This window comes from Macrotis lagotis, chromosome 3, assembly GCF_037893015.1.
Source record: "Macrotis lagotis isolate mMagLag1 chromosome 3, bilby.v1.9.chrom.fasta, whole genome shotgun sequence".
Lineage (NCBI taxonomy): Eukaryota > Metazoa > Chordata > Mammalia > Peramelemorphia > Peramelidae > Macrotis > Macrotis lagotis.
Window position 1 is genome coordinate 276,554,652 of NC_133660.1, and position 18,206 is coordinate 276,572,857.

General features: G+C 49.7%; 1 protein-coding gene across 6 annotated transcripts in view; it reads right to left on the bottom strand.

Annotated features, from left to right (window-relative positions):
• The window catches only part of OSBPL5 (oxysterol binding protein like 5), a 134,426-nt gene that overhangs the window by 34,182 nt on the left and 82,038 nt on the right, over positions 1 to 18,206 (bottom strand). For all 6 annotated transcript variants that reach the window (XM_074230827.1, XM_074230825.1, XM_074230829.1 and 3 more), the window contains exons 2-8: positions 14,971 to 15,127; positions 13,496 to 13,581; positions 9,497 to 9,580; positions 9,072 to 9,173; positions 6,991 to 7,194; positions 4,525 to 4,609; positions 543 to 714 (exon numbers count right to left, since the gene is read on the bottom strand). In XM_074230827.1, the coding sequence (XP_074086928.1) occupies positions 543 to 714; positions 4,525 to 4,609; positions 6,991 to 7,194; positions 9,072 to 9,173; positions 9,497 to 9,580; positions 13,496 to 13,581; positions 14,971 to 15,127 (890 nt within the window). The remainder of the gene's footprint in view (positions 1 to 542; positions 715 to 4,524; positions 4,610 to 6,990; positions 7,195 to 9,071; positions 9,174 to 9,496; positions 9,581 to 13,495; positions 13,582 to 14,970; positions 15,128 to 18,206) is intronic.

The following is an 18,206-nucleotide window of genomic DNA, read 5'->3' on the forward strand; positions in this document are numbered from 1 at the left end:
TATCTCAATGAAGTCTCCTCATGATGCTATGAGGCCATGTAACCCATGAGACAACAGAGGTTCAGAGCAAGGGTCAAGAGGCAGGCTTTGAAACAGGGAGAGCAGGAGGGCTTCTCTGGGATCAGCTCTCCCACCATATTTCAGGCTGGGGTTTCTGAGGCCTATGACTGAGTTTCTCATATCCTCCAAAGTAGGATTCTCGATTGAGGTATCTCAGGTGCCAGAAGTGGGGGAATACAGTATAGCACAAGAGGGGAAGGCTGGGGAAGACAAGTGGCTGTTGCTGAATCACTCAGGGAAGTCTAGTTGGCACAGACCCACTCTGTGGACAATGGAACCCACAACACAGACCCCTCTCCCCCTGTATTTACACCAGAGAATTTGACTCACACACCATTCAGAGAGGGCAGTGCTTGGGTAAAGTGAGGCACAAATGCAAGAAGAGAATGGGGGGGAAGCAACTGGTGTGGACAACAGTCTCTCCACCCCCCCGATGAGTCTCAAGCTGGCTCTCTTTCCTGCCCTGTCTGGCCTATGCTTACTGAAAGAGATCCTGGTCTGAGATGGTCCCACCATGCAGCAACCCATCCAGGGGAATCTGGGAGGAATCCAGCTGGCCAATCAGCTCTCCATCCTTCCCCTGTTTGGAGGCACTGAGTCGAAAGAGGCTGGAGCAGCGAAGGGCCAACTCCAGAGCATCCAGCCAGCAGCGGCCTGGGTGGGGAGAAAGAACAAGGGGGACTCAGGTGTCTATCCTGCTGGAAGGTTAATCACATGTTGTCCTAAACCTTGGTCAAACATCCCCAAGAAGGGTCTGATATCCAAGACACACTTTAAAACTTATCCTCAGTGGATAAGTGGTCAAAGTAACAAACAGGACTCAAAAAACTACCCCCCCAAACCAAACCCAAACAATCTCAAACTATTAGCAATTATATGGAAGACTAATTACAGGAAGAATCCAAATGGTCACAACTCTGAGGCTACAACATACCTAATGCATTGGGCAAAGATAATTCAAAATAGAAAGGGTCAGTGTAGGAGGGAGTCGGTATGGAAGGACAGGGTGGTTAACCCATTGTTGGTGGAGCTGTGAATTGGTTTAATCCTGAAGAAAGCAATTTGGAATTCTGTAGAAAGACTGATTAAAATAATTTCTTTAAAACATTAAAAGTGGTCTTACTGACCCAGAGACACCACTGCTAGGTACACACCCAAAGAGGTCAGGGTCAGAAAGACAGACACCATAAACACCCAAATACTGGTAGCAGCCCGTTTGGCGATCTGGAAGCAGAATTGGAGCTCACCGACTGGGGAATGGTTGAAGAAGCTGCAGAGCATGACTGGAGTGACATTATGTGCATTCTCTGGGGGGATACAGAGGGAGGCGATCTCTGTCCTCCAGCAGCCCGCGCCAGGGTGCCGGAGGGAACCATGAACAAAATGACTACGAAGAAGCTTTGGAAGACTTGGACCGACTGATGCAGCTCTGAGAAAGGAGCAAAGCCACAAGCTAGCTACAGCCACCGCAACAATGTAACGAGGAGGGACACAAGGAAACATTGTAGCGGGGAAACAGGGGAGGAGGGAGGGGCTGGGAGTGTGAAGGCCGGGCAGGGTGGCCTTTCCCGGGGGCCCGATTCCTTGGACCTCTCTCCCTTCTTTACAAGGGGCAGAGTGGGGAGAGAAGGAAGCTTTGGAAAATGGAGGGGATGTAAGAGCTGAAGGCAAAATGAAGATTTTATTGAAGGAAAGCTCTTTGAGGCCAGGGGCCAGCTTGTGTCTATGCCTAGCACTTGGCCGAGTCTGGAATCAATGATCATCAGTGTGTTAATGCTTAATGCTTTTTTCATTTATGAGTTAAAAAAAATAAAGTGTCTTCCTCACAGGAAGGACATACGGTTTTAATATGTAAATGAGAGAATATATATTTTCTATAAACTAAATACAAATATAAAACACACACACATACTCCCCCAATTATATATTATTAAGATGACTTATTTTAACATTTAGATTTTTTTTAAAGTTTAGAGTTCCAAATGTCCTTCCTGCTTCCCCGCTCCTTCCCTGAGATAGTAAGCATCACACAGAGGCTAGCCTTACAAAATCGAGTAAAACATTTCTGTATTAGCCATTTGAAACAAGCCTACCATGTGTCAGCATACTGCCCTAAGTGATACCATCTCTTTACAGCCTCACAACCACCCTGAGAAGCAAGTAGGTTATTATTATTCTGATTTTATAGTTGAGAAAATCGAGGCAGACGGTGGTTAAATGACTTCTCCAGGGTCAGAGGGTTAGCAGGGATAATTAGTCCTTTGACTGATCATCAACTCCAAGATCATATCACTTTGTTTCTTCCCCTCTCTCTCTCTGCCTCGGTTTTCTCCTTTGTCAAATGACAGTTTGGGATCAGGGGCTTTCCTTCCGAATTCTCATCTGGTGAGATCCTGGATGTTGAACTCTGAAGCAGCCTGGCTGTTTCCTCCAGGTTCTTCTGTTTGCAGGGGTCCCCTAGATCCTCTCTGCCCTCCCCCTCCCCTACTATGTTCTTGTTGGACACACATTCCTAGGAACCCAACCAGGGTCTGGTTGCTGTGGAGAGTGAGTCTGGTGGTCGGAGGGCTAAGGCAGCTGCCAATATTCCCACATTACTCCAAGAGCTGGGATGAGGGGTGGGGTGGTGGGGGAGAGGAGGGGAAATTTTTTTGATTGAGTCAGAAAAGTCATCATCTCAATTCATGTCAGGCCAATTTTTCAAAAGGGAAAGAAATGGCTTTTCAATCAATCAATCAATAAATTAACATTTATTAAGCACCTACAGTGTGCTTTGCACTTTGCTAAGACCTGGGGATCTAAAAAGAGGCAAGAGACAGGCCCTGCCCTCAAGGAGTTTATAATTAAATCATCTGGGAGACACCACAGGAATAAAGGACTAGGAAAATGGGAAACAATTATTGGGGAAGGCATTGGAATTGAGAAATCTTGGGAAGGCTGGCACTTATAGGAGCCAGGGGGGCCCTGGGACTGTTTGATTTGGGGTGCTGGACAAGGGAGAGGGACATCATTCTCTTTCTGTTAAGCAAGGTCACTTCCCCCTTATGGTTGTGCTATTCTTCAAACCACCACAGGAGGGTGCTGAGAGCAAAGTTATTTGCTTTGATTTTGGGGGGGGGGGGTGTGGATCCAAGAGTGACCTGAATAGGAGCAGAGACTCGGAGGCTGGGGGGCTTGGGTTCTAGAAATAGAAGGGGGCCCAGGGAGAGGCCTTGGAGTACATCTCATCATCTCATCCAACTCCCTTATGTTACAGGGGGGAAATTAAGGTCCAAAGAAAAGACCCAGAGATCGCCTTGTGAGGCCACATGATTTGGCGCTCTCTTCTCCAGGTCATTTGATTCTCTCAGGGAGGTCCAGGAAGAGCCACTAGGGGAGCATGGGCTATGTGGCCATGAAAGTGATGTCCATGAGGATGACCATTGGGGTCACCCCAGATAGTCCAAGTCCTGGGGGGAAGTACCTTGATGGACCTCATGTTCTTACATACTACCTAGAAAATGACCTGGTGGTTCTGGGTCTCTAGTCTAGAACCCACTGCTTGAATAGAGAAGCTGTTTAGTAAATGTTGGTTGACTGACCACCCGACCGACTCCTGCCCTCAAGTGTGAGATGCGGACAATTGGCAGCCCAGGAAACATGGCCCCCCTCTCTGCTGGGTTGGACCTGCCAGAAGCTGCTGGAAGGTAAGCCCCAGGAGAGCAGAGGCTGTTGTAGTTTTGGATCCATATGCAATGGCCCCGGGGCAGAAGGTGCTGGATTAATGCTTGTTGACTAACTGTAGGGTCTGGAGAGAGTGAGAGCCAGATAGCTGAGCCAACCACCCTTGTGGCCCTGGCAAGGCCTCAGTTTCCCTGTCTGCAAAATGATGAGGTTAAAGGACTATTACCTTTAATTTAGGGAAAAAACCCTGCTCTCTTATTGTCTGATCTTGCTACCTCTTATACCCTCTGTTTCTTCCTTAAGGATCTAATTTCTCTCTCATCACATTCAATTTGGATCATTGTGTACCATGGAAACAATGGAAAGACTGACAAATTGCCTTCTGTGGGGGGTGGGGGAGGGAAGTAAGATTAGGGGGGAAATTGTAAAACTCAAAATTAATAAAATGTTTAATTAAAAAAAATGATGAGCTTGAATTGCATTCTGTCAAGAGTCTGCCCTGGCTACAAAGTTGAAGGTGCTGAGGTGTTCAGAAGGCACTTAAATGCTTGTGGTGGTGGGGAAACTGAGTCAAGCCTGACCCGTGGAGAGCACCAACACCTAGTAGAATGGCTGCTGGGTGGTCCAGGGGCTGGATGTCTCAGGAGGGGAAGTCTGGGGTTTCCCAGATGAGGCTGGAGGGGCCCAGAGAGACTCCTGCTATGGTACAAGCTGGCACGACTGGGATGCTGAGAGGTGTGTCTGGCAGCGTTTTAAACCGACCCAGAAGGAAGTTAGGTGTAGGCAGGCCAGGGGACTTACCGTCAGACTCAGAGGGTGCCCTGAAGATCAGGTAGCTGCTGGGGAGGGGCTGGGTGATGGAGCCCACGTTCTCACCTTTTGGACCCTTTGGAAGCAGACACACAAAGCAGAGTGTGAAGGAGCTGAGGAGCCTGGCACCACCCCCTCCCATCATCTGAGGATCAGGTGGAGCCCTCGGTCTGTGGGAGGGACAGACCATAGTGGCATCTGGCCAAGCACCTCCCAAGCCTCCTGCTAGGGAGGCACCTAGCTGGACTTGCCTAGCACCCATGTCACCTGGAGGATAGTGAGACCCCTCAGACCTTGGCAGCTGGGTGGGACAGAGGACAGAGTTCTGGGTTGAGTTAGGAACACCTGTATCCAAGTGGACCTCAGGAACTAACTCACTGTCAGCTTTAGTTTATCACTTCATCTGTTTGCCTCGATTTCCTCAACTGTAAAGTGGGGCAAATAATAGCTTTGACCTCCCCAGGCAGTTGTGAGATCTGAGATGATCTTTACCAAGGGTCTAGCACAAGGTAGACACTGTATAAATGTAGCTATCATCATCATCATCCTCATCTACCCGGTGGTTGAGTGACTGTCCTGAGTCACTGTGGCATGGCTGCCACATGGAGGCCCTGCCAGCTGGGAGATTCTGGGATCTGCGAAGGCTGCTACTCCAGGGTCCAGGGGACTGACTGGGCATCAGTCAAATTGAGCTTCTGTTCAACCTTACATGCTGTGTGACCTTGGACAAGTTCCTGCCCCTCTCTGCTTCTGTTTCCTTCCCTGTAAAATGAAGGTGCTGACCTTGATGATCTCTAGGATCCCTTCCAGCTCAAGAGTCTATGAGAAGTGGCAGCTAGGTGGTGTAGTGGATAGAGCACCGGCCCTGGAGGACCTGAGTTCAAATATGGCCTCAGACACTTAATAATTGCCTAGCTGAGTGACCTTGGGCAAGTCACTTAACCCCATTGCCTTGCCAAAAAAAACCCCAAACCAACCCCCCCCCTGAAAAAATGTCTGAGAAGCTATAGGACCTGGCCTAGTGACGATGACTCCAGAAGGCTGTGCCAGGATCTCACCAGCCTTGAGGACCTTGTCTGCCTGGACACCCCATGTGGCCCCATCTTTGAGCTTCTTCGGGACAGGCTTGCACTCACCTTCATGGGAGCAGCTAGAGGTCACAGGAGGGAGACAGACTATGCCTAAGCTCACAGCAGGAGCCCCCAGAGGCTAGGATGAGCGTGCTTACTAGTGTGCTTGCCTACCCAGGAAGGATGGGGAGGCTCAAAGATGGGGCCAGGTGGGGGCACTTAGAAAAATAAGGTGTCAGCTCAAAGTTCTGCCCCCCAGAGTTGGGGAAACTGAGGCCCTTGGGAAGCCCTCGACTCATCAGTAGGAGGGTGCGGACGAGGTGGTTGCCTTGAATAGTCTCCTGCCCCTCAGAGTCTCAGGAGTGACCCAGCTGGGAGAGGAAGGTGAGGAGAAGGGGTGGATGGGGGACCAGAGGGGGGAGAGGAAGAGGAAGGTAAGGCAAGAGATTCGATTAAAGAGGCCCAAAAGGATGCATGGAGAGAATAAAGAGGAGAGAGGACTCAGAAACTCCTAGAATATCAGAGCTGAGGGGCAGCTGCCACAACAGAACAAGAAACATTAGAACGGGGTGGGGGGGGGCGGAGAATGTCAGAACCTGGAGGGAGCTCAGCAATTAGAATGGGAAGGAGAACACAGAATGCCTCAGAGCAGCTCCAGGGCTTAGGACAGCAGAGCGCTAGGGTCCTGTGCCCTGGGACCTCAGGCCCTCTTGTTGGGCCCTCCATTTGGAGGTCTGGTGCCAAAATGTTTTTCCCCAGGCCCTGACTTCCTCATGTCCACAGCACTCAGCTGCTGCCTAGTCCCTGGCCTCACCAGTCAGGATGAGGTGGGGACCTGGCTGACCTTAAGGCCCGAGGGGAAATCCTGGCCTTTGGAGTCCCCAGGGATGGAGACTAAGAATGGGAAGGGGACCAGGGGGTCTGTCTCCAACGAGACCCAGTTAAAAAGTGAGGGGAGGATGACAGTGGGGCAGCTGGAGGGTGGCCACCCTCCTGCTGAGAGATTAGGAGACAGGGACCCCTTCCCTGGAGGTTCTGCAGAACAGCTAGGGCAGCTAGGGGCCTGAGGGTAGTCTGTGCAGGCCCGCCACAGGCCTCCTGCCTCTCCAAGCCATTCTCCCCTTAGAGCCTTGAGAAGATCCAGGAGGGCTGGGTGGGAGGATTCCTTCCATTATACAGATGAGGAAACTGAGGCCTGACTATCCAATGAGCTCTCTCTTCCAGGGGCTCTCCCTCCTTCCCTTTTGGGGTTGTTTGGCCCCTACCCTCTGGCCAGACCTGCTTGGCCTTGGGTTTTAGACTCTGGCTGGTTGCCTGGGCCCGGGGATCTGGCTATCTCTCCCTGGCTGCTAGCCCCTCTTGGGGCCTTCCCCAGGGCCTTCCTTACCTTCACAGCCCAGATGGACTGGTCCAGGGGGTGAAAGAGCTTAAAACAGAAGCCGTCCTTCTTGGAGGGTCTCTCAATGAGCTCACAGGAATGGAGCAGGATGGTGCCCACCCACTGGCCCACTTTGGGCGTCTTGTACACCAGGAGCACCCCCGGCTTCAGAATGCACCAGAGCTTGGTCCAGCTCTTCAGAGTCCCCCGGATCTGAGCCATGGAAAGGAGGAAGAGGATCAGGGTGACATCTCCTCACGACCCCCATTATCATCCCATTATACAGATGAGGAAGCTGAGGCTCAGTGCGGCTTAAGGGCAATCCAGAAGAACTTCTCCCAACACTCTCCCTTGTCCTGATACTTCCTGATTCGTGCCCATGCTGTGCTATTTTTATTTTTATTTTTTTTAGGTTTTTGCAAGGCAAAGGGGGTTAAGTAGCTTGCCCAAGGCCACACAGCTAGGTCATTATTGAGTGTCTGAGACCGGATTTGAACCCAGGTCCTCTTGACTCCAGGGTCTGTGCTTTATCCACTGCACCACCTAGCCGCTCCATGTGTTATTTTTCTAGGCGATTAATGTATGCTTACTGAAGATGTGGATGATCTTTTTTTTTATACATGGGTCAGTTCTTATCTCTGGGGGTTTCCTATCACCTCCCAAGGAGAATTCTGCTCCTCTGCCAGGCCCTAGCCTTACCCATAATTAACCACCTCTAGATACTTAAGCTCCAGCCAAGTGGGATGTCTCTTCTCATTCCCCAGAGACAGCCTTGGCTTGCAGTGTTCCTTGGGCCTAGACTTGACCACCCCCTTCCCCCTTCCTTCTACCAATGCTGTCTCAGCTGTTAGAGTCCAGCTTGGATGCCACTTCTTCCAGGGAGCCCTCCCTGCTGCCCTCAGCCAGGAGTGGCCTTTTCTTTGGCCAAAGGGTTGAGCCTGGTTCTTCCTAACCCCCTTGGCACATCCTACCCAATGCCCAGTTCTCTGGATCAGGGTCTGACACCTTGACTGGCTGGAAGGTGCTGTCCCATCTGCCCATCCCCATTGGTGTCCTAACTCTGGGAGCCCCATGTTGGCTCATGGAGTAGCCCATTTGAGGGGGAGAGTGTTGTCCCTCCCCTTCCACAGCCCCTTCTCTCCCTTTCCCTTACTCCCAGAGCAGAGTAAGGTCCATTCTGTTTCAAATGACAAGCTAATGGCACCCAGCACCTGACTGAATTTCTTGGTGCCAGCAGAGGCAGCCTGGCTTGGGGGGGGCCTGTCCCCAGAAGGTTCTGGTGCCCCAGACTCTTGGAAGAACCCATTTAAATTATTTTGGAAGGGGGGAGCTAGGTGGCGCAGTGGATAGAGCAGCGGCTCTGGAGTCAGGAGGACCTGAGTTCAAATCTGACCTCAGACACTTAATAATGACCTAGGTGTGTGGCCTTGGGCAAGCCACTTAACCCCATTGCCTTGCAAAATAAATAAATAAATGAACAAATAAACAAACAAACAAACAAACAAATTATTTTGGGGTTGGGTCCTCAGGGGGTATCCTGGTCTCTACTAGCCCCCAAGTGACCACCACAGTGACATGGTGGCCCAACTTCCCTGGGGCTGGAGAGAGAGTGGACCTATGGCCCTCTTGATTGATCAGTGCTGACCACTCCCCTTCAGAAAGCCATAGCTATTTTGGCTGTTCCTCACAACTCTCCCACTCTCGTCTCTGGGTGGATTGGAGGGCGGCTGCAAGGCCCAGCCTGGTCCTCCTAAGCCATGATGTATAAGGCCCATGTGACTCCCATGAGAGGCCTTTCCTGATCCCCCCGCCCCAGCTGTCTCCCCTCTTTAGATTTAGTTTGTCTATCTCTTTTGATAAGAATGTAATCCCATTGAGGGCAGGGACCAGCTCAGTTTTCTTTATTAGGCAATTATTAAGAGTATGATGAAAGATTTGAACTCAGGTCCTCCTGATTCGAGGTGTTCTATCCTCTGTGCCACTGCTCAGTTTTCTCCTCCATAAAATGAGGGGCTTGGTCCAGAGGCCCTTGAAGTATCTCACCAAATCTTGGTCCTAAGAACCTGGGGCTGATGTCGAGAATCCCGTACCTTCAGCCAGTCAGCCATGATCACCACGCTGGGGTCCTTCAGCGCACTGAACAGCTGTTGGGTGGCCCGCTTCTTCTCCTGGCGGTAATTCCTCTTTTGGACCTAATGGGAGAGGAGGCTCAGGGTTAGTCATGTTAGGGTTTGGAGGGAAGAAAAGGGAGAAACGGGAGAGCTGATGAAGAGGAGAAAGTGGAAGAGAGGAAGAGGAGGAAGAAGCAAGAAAAGGAGTAAGGAAGGTGGAGAGATGGGGTCAAAGGGGGGGGACCCGCTTCAGGGGAGTCTCCCAGCCATCTGTCTCGGAACCCTAGTTTCACCCTTCCCCTCCCTTGGGGCTGATGTCAGAGGAAAGAATAGGGAGAGGCCTCAAGTGCCCAGAAAAGCCCCCCAGGAGCCCTCCCCCCCCCAAATTGCCTGGTCTCCCTTACCTTGAGAGTCTCTTTCTTGGTGACTTTGGCCGTTGGGGATAAGGATTCTCTGTCAGATCCATTGCAAAGCCTGTAGTCATTATTCTGTACAGAGGGGAGACACAGAGAGTGGTCAGAGCGTGAGGTGCCGCCAACCTCTGGGGACCTGGGCCCCTCCTTAGGAGGAAGTGGCCTCTGGGGCAGGATGGGCAGGGACATTCCTTTATCTTTTCCTGGCTTAAAAAATTGGTGGTTTTATTACTTGAAAACGAGAACTGGAAACAGTTCTGACAGCTCGGTTCCAACGGATTTCCCTGAAGTCCTCCTGCTGCTCTTTGCAGACACAAGGACACTATTTTAAGGCAGGACCGAAGGGTGGGGCTGCTTGATTTGGAACAAAAAGCCCCATGGAAGACGCAGACCCATTTGTCTCTGGATGTTGGGCCCCAGCTGGGCTCCATTAAATGACAAGGTAGAACTTCTGACCCCAATGCAGAGACCTTCTGGATCCTCCAACTTGGAGGAGGGACCTTCTGGATCCTGAGCACCATCGTCCTCATCTCTGCCACTGCAGCCATGGCCTCTGGCCTGGGGCTCTCATAGCTTCTTGCTTGTATCTCTTTTTTCTTTTAGGTCTTTTTTGCAAGGCAATAGGGTTAAGTGGCTTGCCCAAGGCCACACAGCTAGGTAATTATTAAGTGTCTGAGACTAGATTTGAACTCAGGGACTCCTGACTCCAGGGCTAGTGCTTTATCCACTGTGCCACCTAGCTGCCCCTTCTTGCCTGTATTTCTCAAAGGATGGGAACAATGGCCAGGATCTAGATTTTTCTCATGTTTGATCTGTGAGCAGAAAGGGCTTTCCGAATGACAGTATCTTTGGGCTAGAAGGGGTTGCTTCCTTACCCAATGGAGGCATTTTCTGCAGAGCAGGGGTGGTGAATATCTGTGGAGAAATCTTTTGGCCTGGTGCTGCCATGCCACCACATGCAGGACTCAAAATTCCATACATCTAGGAGCTTTTTAGGGGTGAATTAGTTCAATGTTTAGCAGGCTCATTTTTAAATTGATAATTTTGTCCAGTCCAAAAATGATGGTATCAAAATCCAAATGGCCTTTTTAAACTAAGTATTACGTGTCTGAGACTGGATTTGAATGCAGGTCCTCTTGACTCTAGGAACAGTGCTCTATCCACTGCACCATCTGGCTGCCCCAAAATGCTCTTTGGCAGAAAAAAAGGTTGCTCATCCCTGCTCTAGAGGGACTGCCCAGCCTTGACTTGAGGACTTCCCATGACAGGGAGCTCACTACTTCTCTCCCAAGGTTTCTGTTGCTCAGGCAGCATGCCACCACCTGCCCCTGATCCTCCACTCTTTCTCTGGCTGCTACATCACTCGTGCTCCATGTGGCCCATCCATGGTGTGTCCAACCCAGGAACCGGGACATCCTGCCCCCCCACATCCTCCACCCCCCCATACACCACCTATACACATATACACATACCACCCCCACACACCCTACATACACTCCCCCCTCACATATACCACACCCACATTGCAACTCCATCTGGGGAGACTTATTCAGCACATCCCATGCCCTTGGCCTAGGTGTTTGGAGAAGGGGGCAGCCTGAGAGCTCTGAGCTTGGCTGGCAAAGAGTCGGAGACAAAGGCAGCACCAGGCTGGGGGCTGAAGCTCCCAGTACTGGAGGCGGCTGGAGCCAAGTAAATGACGCCAGGCTCCTGAGGCCCAGCCCAAACCTGGCACTCTGTCGGTGAATCACGGCTCAGGTGGCTAGGGAGGGGAGGAGGAGGAGGAGGAGGAGATGCCAGTCTGCCAGAGACATTGAGGGCCTCCACCTCCCCCAAGCAGTGACTGCAGAAGCTGACCCAGGAGAGTGATAAGAAGGGAAGAAAGGCTGAAGAGAGGGAAGGAGAGGTGTGGGGGATGAAGGAAAGTGAAGGGCAGGGGGCTAGAAAGGAGGCGATGGAGGGAGTGAGGAAAGACAAAAGAAAGGGAGAAAAAAGGAGGGAGTGAGGGAGAGAACGGAGTGAAGGAGAACAGAAGGGACAAACGAGAGAGGGGAACAAAGGGAAAGAGGGAGGCAATAAAGGAAAGAAAAAAAGGCAAGGAGTATAAGGAGAGGGAGGGAGAGAAGTGGACAAGGAAGGAGATGGGAAAAGAAGGGGTAGATGTGGACAGCTCCACCCAGTCCACAGAGCCTTGCATCATCTGGAGGGTCTTGCCCCAGGACCTGGGCCCTCCCAGCTGGGTTAGTCATTTCCTATAGCTGGGTTACACAAAACTCTACCCCCCCCACCTGATTCACAATCTCACATATGCTTCCTAACTACTGTATGAGGCCCTGGGTCTGGCTCCATAGGTAAGGGAGGGCCCGGCTTCTGCCCCTCTAGGGGGTGGGAGGAGGGGAGAACATACACACACAGAGCTCGGCCACCTACTTCTTGTGTGACTTTGGACAAGTCCCTTCCCTCTCCAGGCCTCCATTTCTCCCTCTGTTAAGCTGAGGGTTGGTCCATCCAAGCTCTGCAGCCTCTGCCCTGCTCTAGCCTGGCTTTGTGGCTCCATGAGCCTAGAGTGACCATCTCTGCCTGGCTCAAAAGCCACAGGGTCCCAGTCACCCTGTTGGGCCCCACTCTGCTCTCAGTGCACGAAGGGGTAACCTGGGTTTGAAGCCCCTGGGCTGGGTGGGCTCCGAGATCTGTGTCTCCTCAGGATGGGGTCTGGAGGCATCCAGGAGCCCTTTCCCAACAAGGCTCCTGGCTGCCCCCTTCTGTCTCCCATCCCGGCTTCCTCTAGGTGATGGGAGCCAGCTGGAGTCAAGGACGAACAAAACATCCTCTCTGACTGAAAGCCTGAACTCAACCAAGCCTCCACGTTTCCCAGACTTGCTGATAAGGAACCTAGGAGAGCTTGGCATCGCTGTCCTTTGAGGGGGACACAGGTCACGTGAGGTGATTCCTCCCAGCTTGGTCCTCCCTGCTCCACATCCTAAGGTCATGGCCATGACTAGCTTTGGGTTAAGGCCTCTTCTGGTTCTGATGGTCCATGTTCCAAGGTCCCTCCCAGCTTGACTTTCCATGTTCTAAGGTCCCCCCAGATTGGACCACTCCTGTTTGAAAGGAAGGCCGTCTCCACTCTGACATTCTCTAATCTCTAGTTTTTTGGTTTTTTGTTTTTGTTTGTTTTTAGTTTTTTCAAGGCAAATGGGGTTAAGTGGCTTGGCCAAGGCCACACAGCTAGGTCATTATTAAGTGTCTGAGGCTAGATTTGAACTCAGGTCCTCCTGACTCCAGGGCTGGTGCTCCATCCACTGTGCCACCTAGCCACCCCTAGTCTCTAGTTTTTCCTAAGCCCTCTCCACCCCCAAGCTGTGATGTTCTGAGCTTGGTCTCCCCCCTTCCCCTAAAGACAGTTGCTAAGGTGCCAGAGGCAAGGTTGACTCAGAAGGCGACTCACAAGCTCTGGGCTTCCCGATTCTGTCTAGAACTGGCAGGTGCGTCAGAGAACCCCCAATGGCCCCACGTTGTAGAAGGGGACCCTGAGGCTGAGAGGAGGGAAGTTCCCAAGGTCCTTCACACCAACAGACTTCAGCAGCCCTGTGAGCTAGGCAGGCCCAGGAGTACCATCCCTTTGACTTGGGACAAGGGGAGGGTCAGATCCCAGGGTCCCGGCTCCCAATTATGGGGAGCTGACAAGCTCTCTTGCCCCTGGCCCTCTCTCATCCTAGTCCCATCCCCTGACTCACTGGGGCTGCCTGTCCTCTCCATTCTCAAGAGAGTCTGACTGGGTCCCCTTCCCTGCAGCTGGGTCAGTCCTTTAGGAGTCAGTAAGCCAGGCCAGCTCTGGGTCCATCCCTGAATGTTGGTGGGATGGGGTTTGGGGGCTTCTGACAGCCTTGAGATTCTGGGGCCTGTTGCCTCTCTGTGATCGCCCCTCCCCCATCTGCCATCTGGCTAGTTTTGGGTGAGTTGTGGCCGCAGGCTTGGTCAGGGCCTTACCTGAAGGGCTCTGCTCATGGACACCGGGGTCTGAGGTACTTCGTCCTTCAACAGGGGCACCCCATTGCTGCCTTCCATGTCTTTTCCTGCAACACAGCAGCAGTGAGCGAAGGAGCCGTGTTCTTGGATAGAGGAGGTCTCCCCCATTCCCCCTTTCCTCTTCCTCTCCTCTCAGCCAGGCAGGTACTCACATTGCCCATTAGTGGGGAATCTTGGGGAAGGAATTAGGACTCGAACCCAGGGCTCTTGCCTCCCAGACCAGGGCCACCCCTCTATGCCTCTGGCCTTAAGCCACTTGAATTCTCATCCTATCATTGTTGCTGTCACAGCTGTACCCATAGCTGAACATTCCATGAACCAGCTTCATTACCCCCATTTGACAGAGCAGTAAACTAAGGCAGCTTTGAAGTATCGCAGTCAGGATTTGGATCCAAGTCTTCCCAACTCTATGCCCATTGGGAATTGCCCTTGGGCATCAGAGATGATTTACTGATAATCAGAGATTTACTCATTTACAACTTGGTCTGACTCAGTGAATCATTCAAAGGCAGAGGGGAAGAGAGTGTGTGTGTGTGTGTGTGTGGGTGTGTGAGAATATGTGTGTGTGTGTGTGTGTGTGAAAGAGAACATGTGGAAGGAGCTCATTTCTGGTTCCTTCCTTCCCACAGACAGGCATTTCCTAAAGGCCTCCTGCACTGGGGACCCAGAGGCCTGTGGCCATCCACTGTGAATGAAGCGTAGCTGCTCTGCCCAAGATCATCACTGAGTCAGGATTCACATCTAGCTGGACCTTAAGATCCTCCTCTGTCAAAGACAGGATGGGACCCGATGACTTCTCAGGTCCCTTCCATCTCTGGGTCTGAGACTATGACACTGGATAGAAGTGCTTCCTGAACCCCAAATCCCATTTCTTTAAAATGAGAGACTAGACTACATGGCCTCTCAGGTCTGACCATGGAGCTTTAGAGCTACGATCCAATGAGGGTGATGCTCTCAGTGAACATAGGCAGATCGTGTTTCTCTTAGCACCTCAGTTTCCTCTTTAAGTCAGAGAGATAATGCATAATGGAGTGACTAGGGCACTGTGTTTGAAATTAGGAAAGTCTAGCTTTGAATTCCAATTTGGATACTGAAAAGTTGTATCACCCTGGGCAAGTCACTCACACCTGCCTCAGGTCCTCTAATCTGTAAAATGAAGGGGGGTAAACTTGATGGTGGCAACACCTCCCTTCCTTTTTTGGATTGTGAACCTCCACACTTTTGAGAGAGATGTCACTGAACTGGCACCAGAACCCGAGGTCTCTGGTACTTCATCCTGGGGCTCTTCCCCTCAGTAGCCATGTGTGTGTGTGTGTGTGTGTGTGTGTGTGTGTGTGTGTGTGTATGCTCTGTTCCCCCCCCCCCCCCGGTGGTGGGAGGCCGTGTCCTCCCACTCCCCCCTTGGATGATCCTGTGTCTTCCCGGCTAGGACTGACCTGGGCTGAGAGGATAGATCTCATGGTCTCCACTGAAGAACAGGTTCCTGGTCAGTTTCCGAGGGTCAATCTTCTGAGGGGTGGAGGAAGGTGGGCAGAGGGAAAACCTGCGCCGGAGGAAGTTCTCCTCCTTCATGGCGTGAGTTGTGGGGGTTCTCTGAAATGAAACAACACAGCAGTTCATATCGAGGGCAGGAAACCTAGAGGAAGTTCTTGTGCTTTCTGAATCCAAGCTCCCAGAACCTGATATCCCTAGAATCTCACATGGCCAGAAAGAACTTGGGCTTTCCCACAGAGAAAGAAAGAGAAGCGGACAAGGCCTCGAGTGGCTTCTAGGGGCAAAAAGCTCCATTCAGTTGGGAACGCATCCAACCCAGCCCCCTATGCTATATCCAACTCCAGGATGGGAGAGCTGGGACTTGTGCTCCCCATGGTCACCCCGGAGGTCCTGTGAGATTTGGAGATGTCTGTTGGATCCAAGAAAAATTGAATTTCCTACAAGAGACTACAAAGAGATCTTTATTGTATTTTAATGTACTTTTAATGTTCCCCAAATCTGCACATAGTTAGCCACATAACTTCTGATCAGCCTACACCCTGACTATGACAAGATGCTTAACCTCATTAAGAGCAAGTCATGACCTCTGTGGGGGGCCCCAACACACCACAATCAAAACTTCCTGAGAAGATATAAACCAGAGAAAAATTCTCACTGGACCTCTGATGTGTCTGCAGAGAAGGTGGCTCAGCAAGTCTCTTCACGGGCCTGCTGGTCCACCTTCATAGTTCCTGTCTCGACAAAAGTGCTAAGGAAGAAGGCTGGACTTACTTTAATTACTTTTGGGGGAGAAGATGCAGAGAACCTACATGTGTCTCCCAGTAGCTGCCCATGGCTGTCTCATGGACCCTGTCAGATCCTGCTACCTTCCCTCAGCCACCCAGGTCTCCTCCCCTGCCCACTCCCCTTGGACCTTTCTTTTTCTCTATGCTCCCTATCCCTGAGTCTTCTAGATTCTACACCTAAGATGCATCACAGTCAACATTCAATCAAAAAAAAAATTAAGAGCTTATTCTAAAGAAGAGATAGAAAGAGAAATTCCATTCAAATTAACTGTAGATAATATAAACTATTTGGCAATCTACCTCTCAAGGTAAACCAAGAAACTATACGAACACAAAACACTTTTCATACAAATAAAGTCAGACCTAAACAACTAGAAAAAAGTCAATTGCTCATGGTTATACTGAGCTAATATAATAATGAAAATGATCATTTTACCTAAATTAAATTATTCAGGGTTATACTAATCAAACTACCAAAAATTATTTTACAGGGCTAGGAAAAATAGTAACAAATTCATCTGGAGGGGAAAAAGGTCAAGAAAATCAATGAAATTAATGGAAAAAATGCAAAGGCAGGTGACTTAAAAACTGCTGGATAACTGGAAGATAGTATGGCAGAAACTAGGCATAGACCCATATTCCACACTCCATACTAAAATAAAAGTCAAAGTGGGTACAAAATTTAGACATAAAGGTTGATAGAGAATTTAGGAGAACAAGAAATAAGTCTGTCAGATCTATGGAACAGGGAGAAGTTTATGACCAAAGAAAATAGAGAACATAATACATTGCAAAATATATAATTTCAATAAATTAAAAAAGTTTTTGCACAAACAAAACCAATGTAACCACAATTAGAAAGAATGCAGCAAGATGGGAAAGGTGTTACAGTGTTTCTGATACAGGACTCATTTCTAATATATACAATGAAAAATGATTGAAATTTATAAGGATACAAGTCATTCTTCATGTGATAAATGATCAAAGGATGTGACTAGATAGCTTTCAGATGAAGAAATTAAAACTATCTAGAGTCATGAAAAAATGCTCCAAATCATTGATTAAAGAAATACAAGTCAAAACAATTTTGAGGCATCACCTATCAAATTGACTAAAATGACAAAAAACAAGGAAAATGACCAATGTTGAAAAATAAGGACACTAATGCACCATTGGTGGAGTTATGAACTGATCCAACCATTCTGTAGAACAATTTGGAACTCTGCCCAAAAAGCAATAAAACTGTGTGTACACTTTGATCCAGCAAAACCACCTCTAGTGTGTATCCCAGAGAGAGCATAAAAATGGAGAAAAGACCCACATGTACAAGAATATTTCTTTGGTGGCAAAGAATTGGAAATTAAGGGGATGCCCATCAACTGGGGAATGGCTGAACAAGTTATGGTATAGGAATGTTATGGAGTACTATTGTTCTGAAAGAAATCATGAGTGGCCAGACTTTAGAGATGCACAGAAAGACCTGCATGAACCGATGCTGAGTGAAGTAAGTGGAACCAAGAGGTTATCCACATCAACAACATTGTGAGATCATCAATTAGGATAGATGTAGCTCCTTTCAGCAGGTCAGTGAAAAAAGACAATCCTGAAAAGCCTGTAATGGAAAATTCCATCCATATCCAGAAAGGGCTCTATGTAGCCTGAATTCAGACCAAAACATACTATGTTCACTTTTTAAAACTTGTGTGGTGGTTTTCCTTTCTTATTGCTTTTCCCCCTTAATTCTAAATCTTCTTTCATAACATGACTAATATGGAAATATTTTAAACACAATTGTACACATACAACAGATTGCTGCCATGGGGAAGGAGGTGAGAAGCTTGCAAAAAGATAAATGTTGAAAACCATCTTTGTGTGTAATTGAGAAAAAAATTGTTTGGAATCATTTTTTTAAAAAAAGATCTTAATATCTGCTTCCTCCTTCCCATTCTCCATCATCCCCACCGTGAATCCAGGTCTTCCTGCTTCAGTCAATCTGAACTGGAGGACTCCTCTTCCTAAAAGCATTTTCACCTTTAGTTTGCTTGTTCCAAAGCTGCCAAGAGCTTCTTCTGCAATTTCTCCAGCTCAGCCCCCATTGTTGGGGTCCTTCTATCAGTCTAACCCTCCATTCAGTCCTGTTTGCTTTGATCCGCACTCTGCTTGGAAGCCACGGTGGACATTCCAGGTGTCATACTCAGGGCTGGGATATAGAGATGGAAACTTAGATGGTGCCTTGAGGAGGTTACTGAGGGATTCAGGACTCCTATGCAAATCAAGTGTGAAGGGGGCAAGGAGAGGGCCAGCTCCCAGAAAATCAAAGAAGGGAGTTTTCACCTTCTTCCCTCCATCCCATTTCCTCTAGGCCAGTCAGTGCCCTGCCTGAACCATGCTCC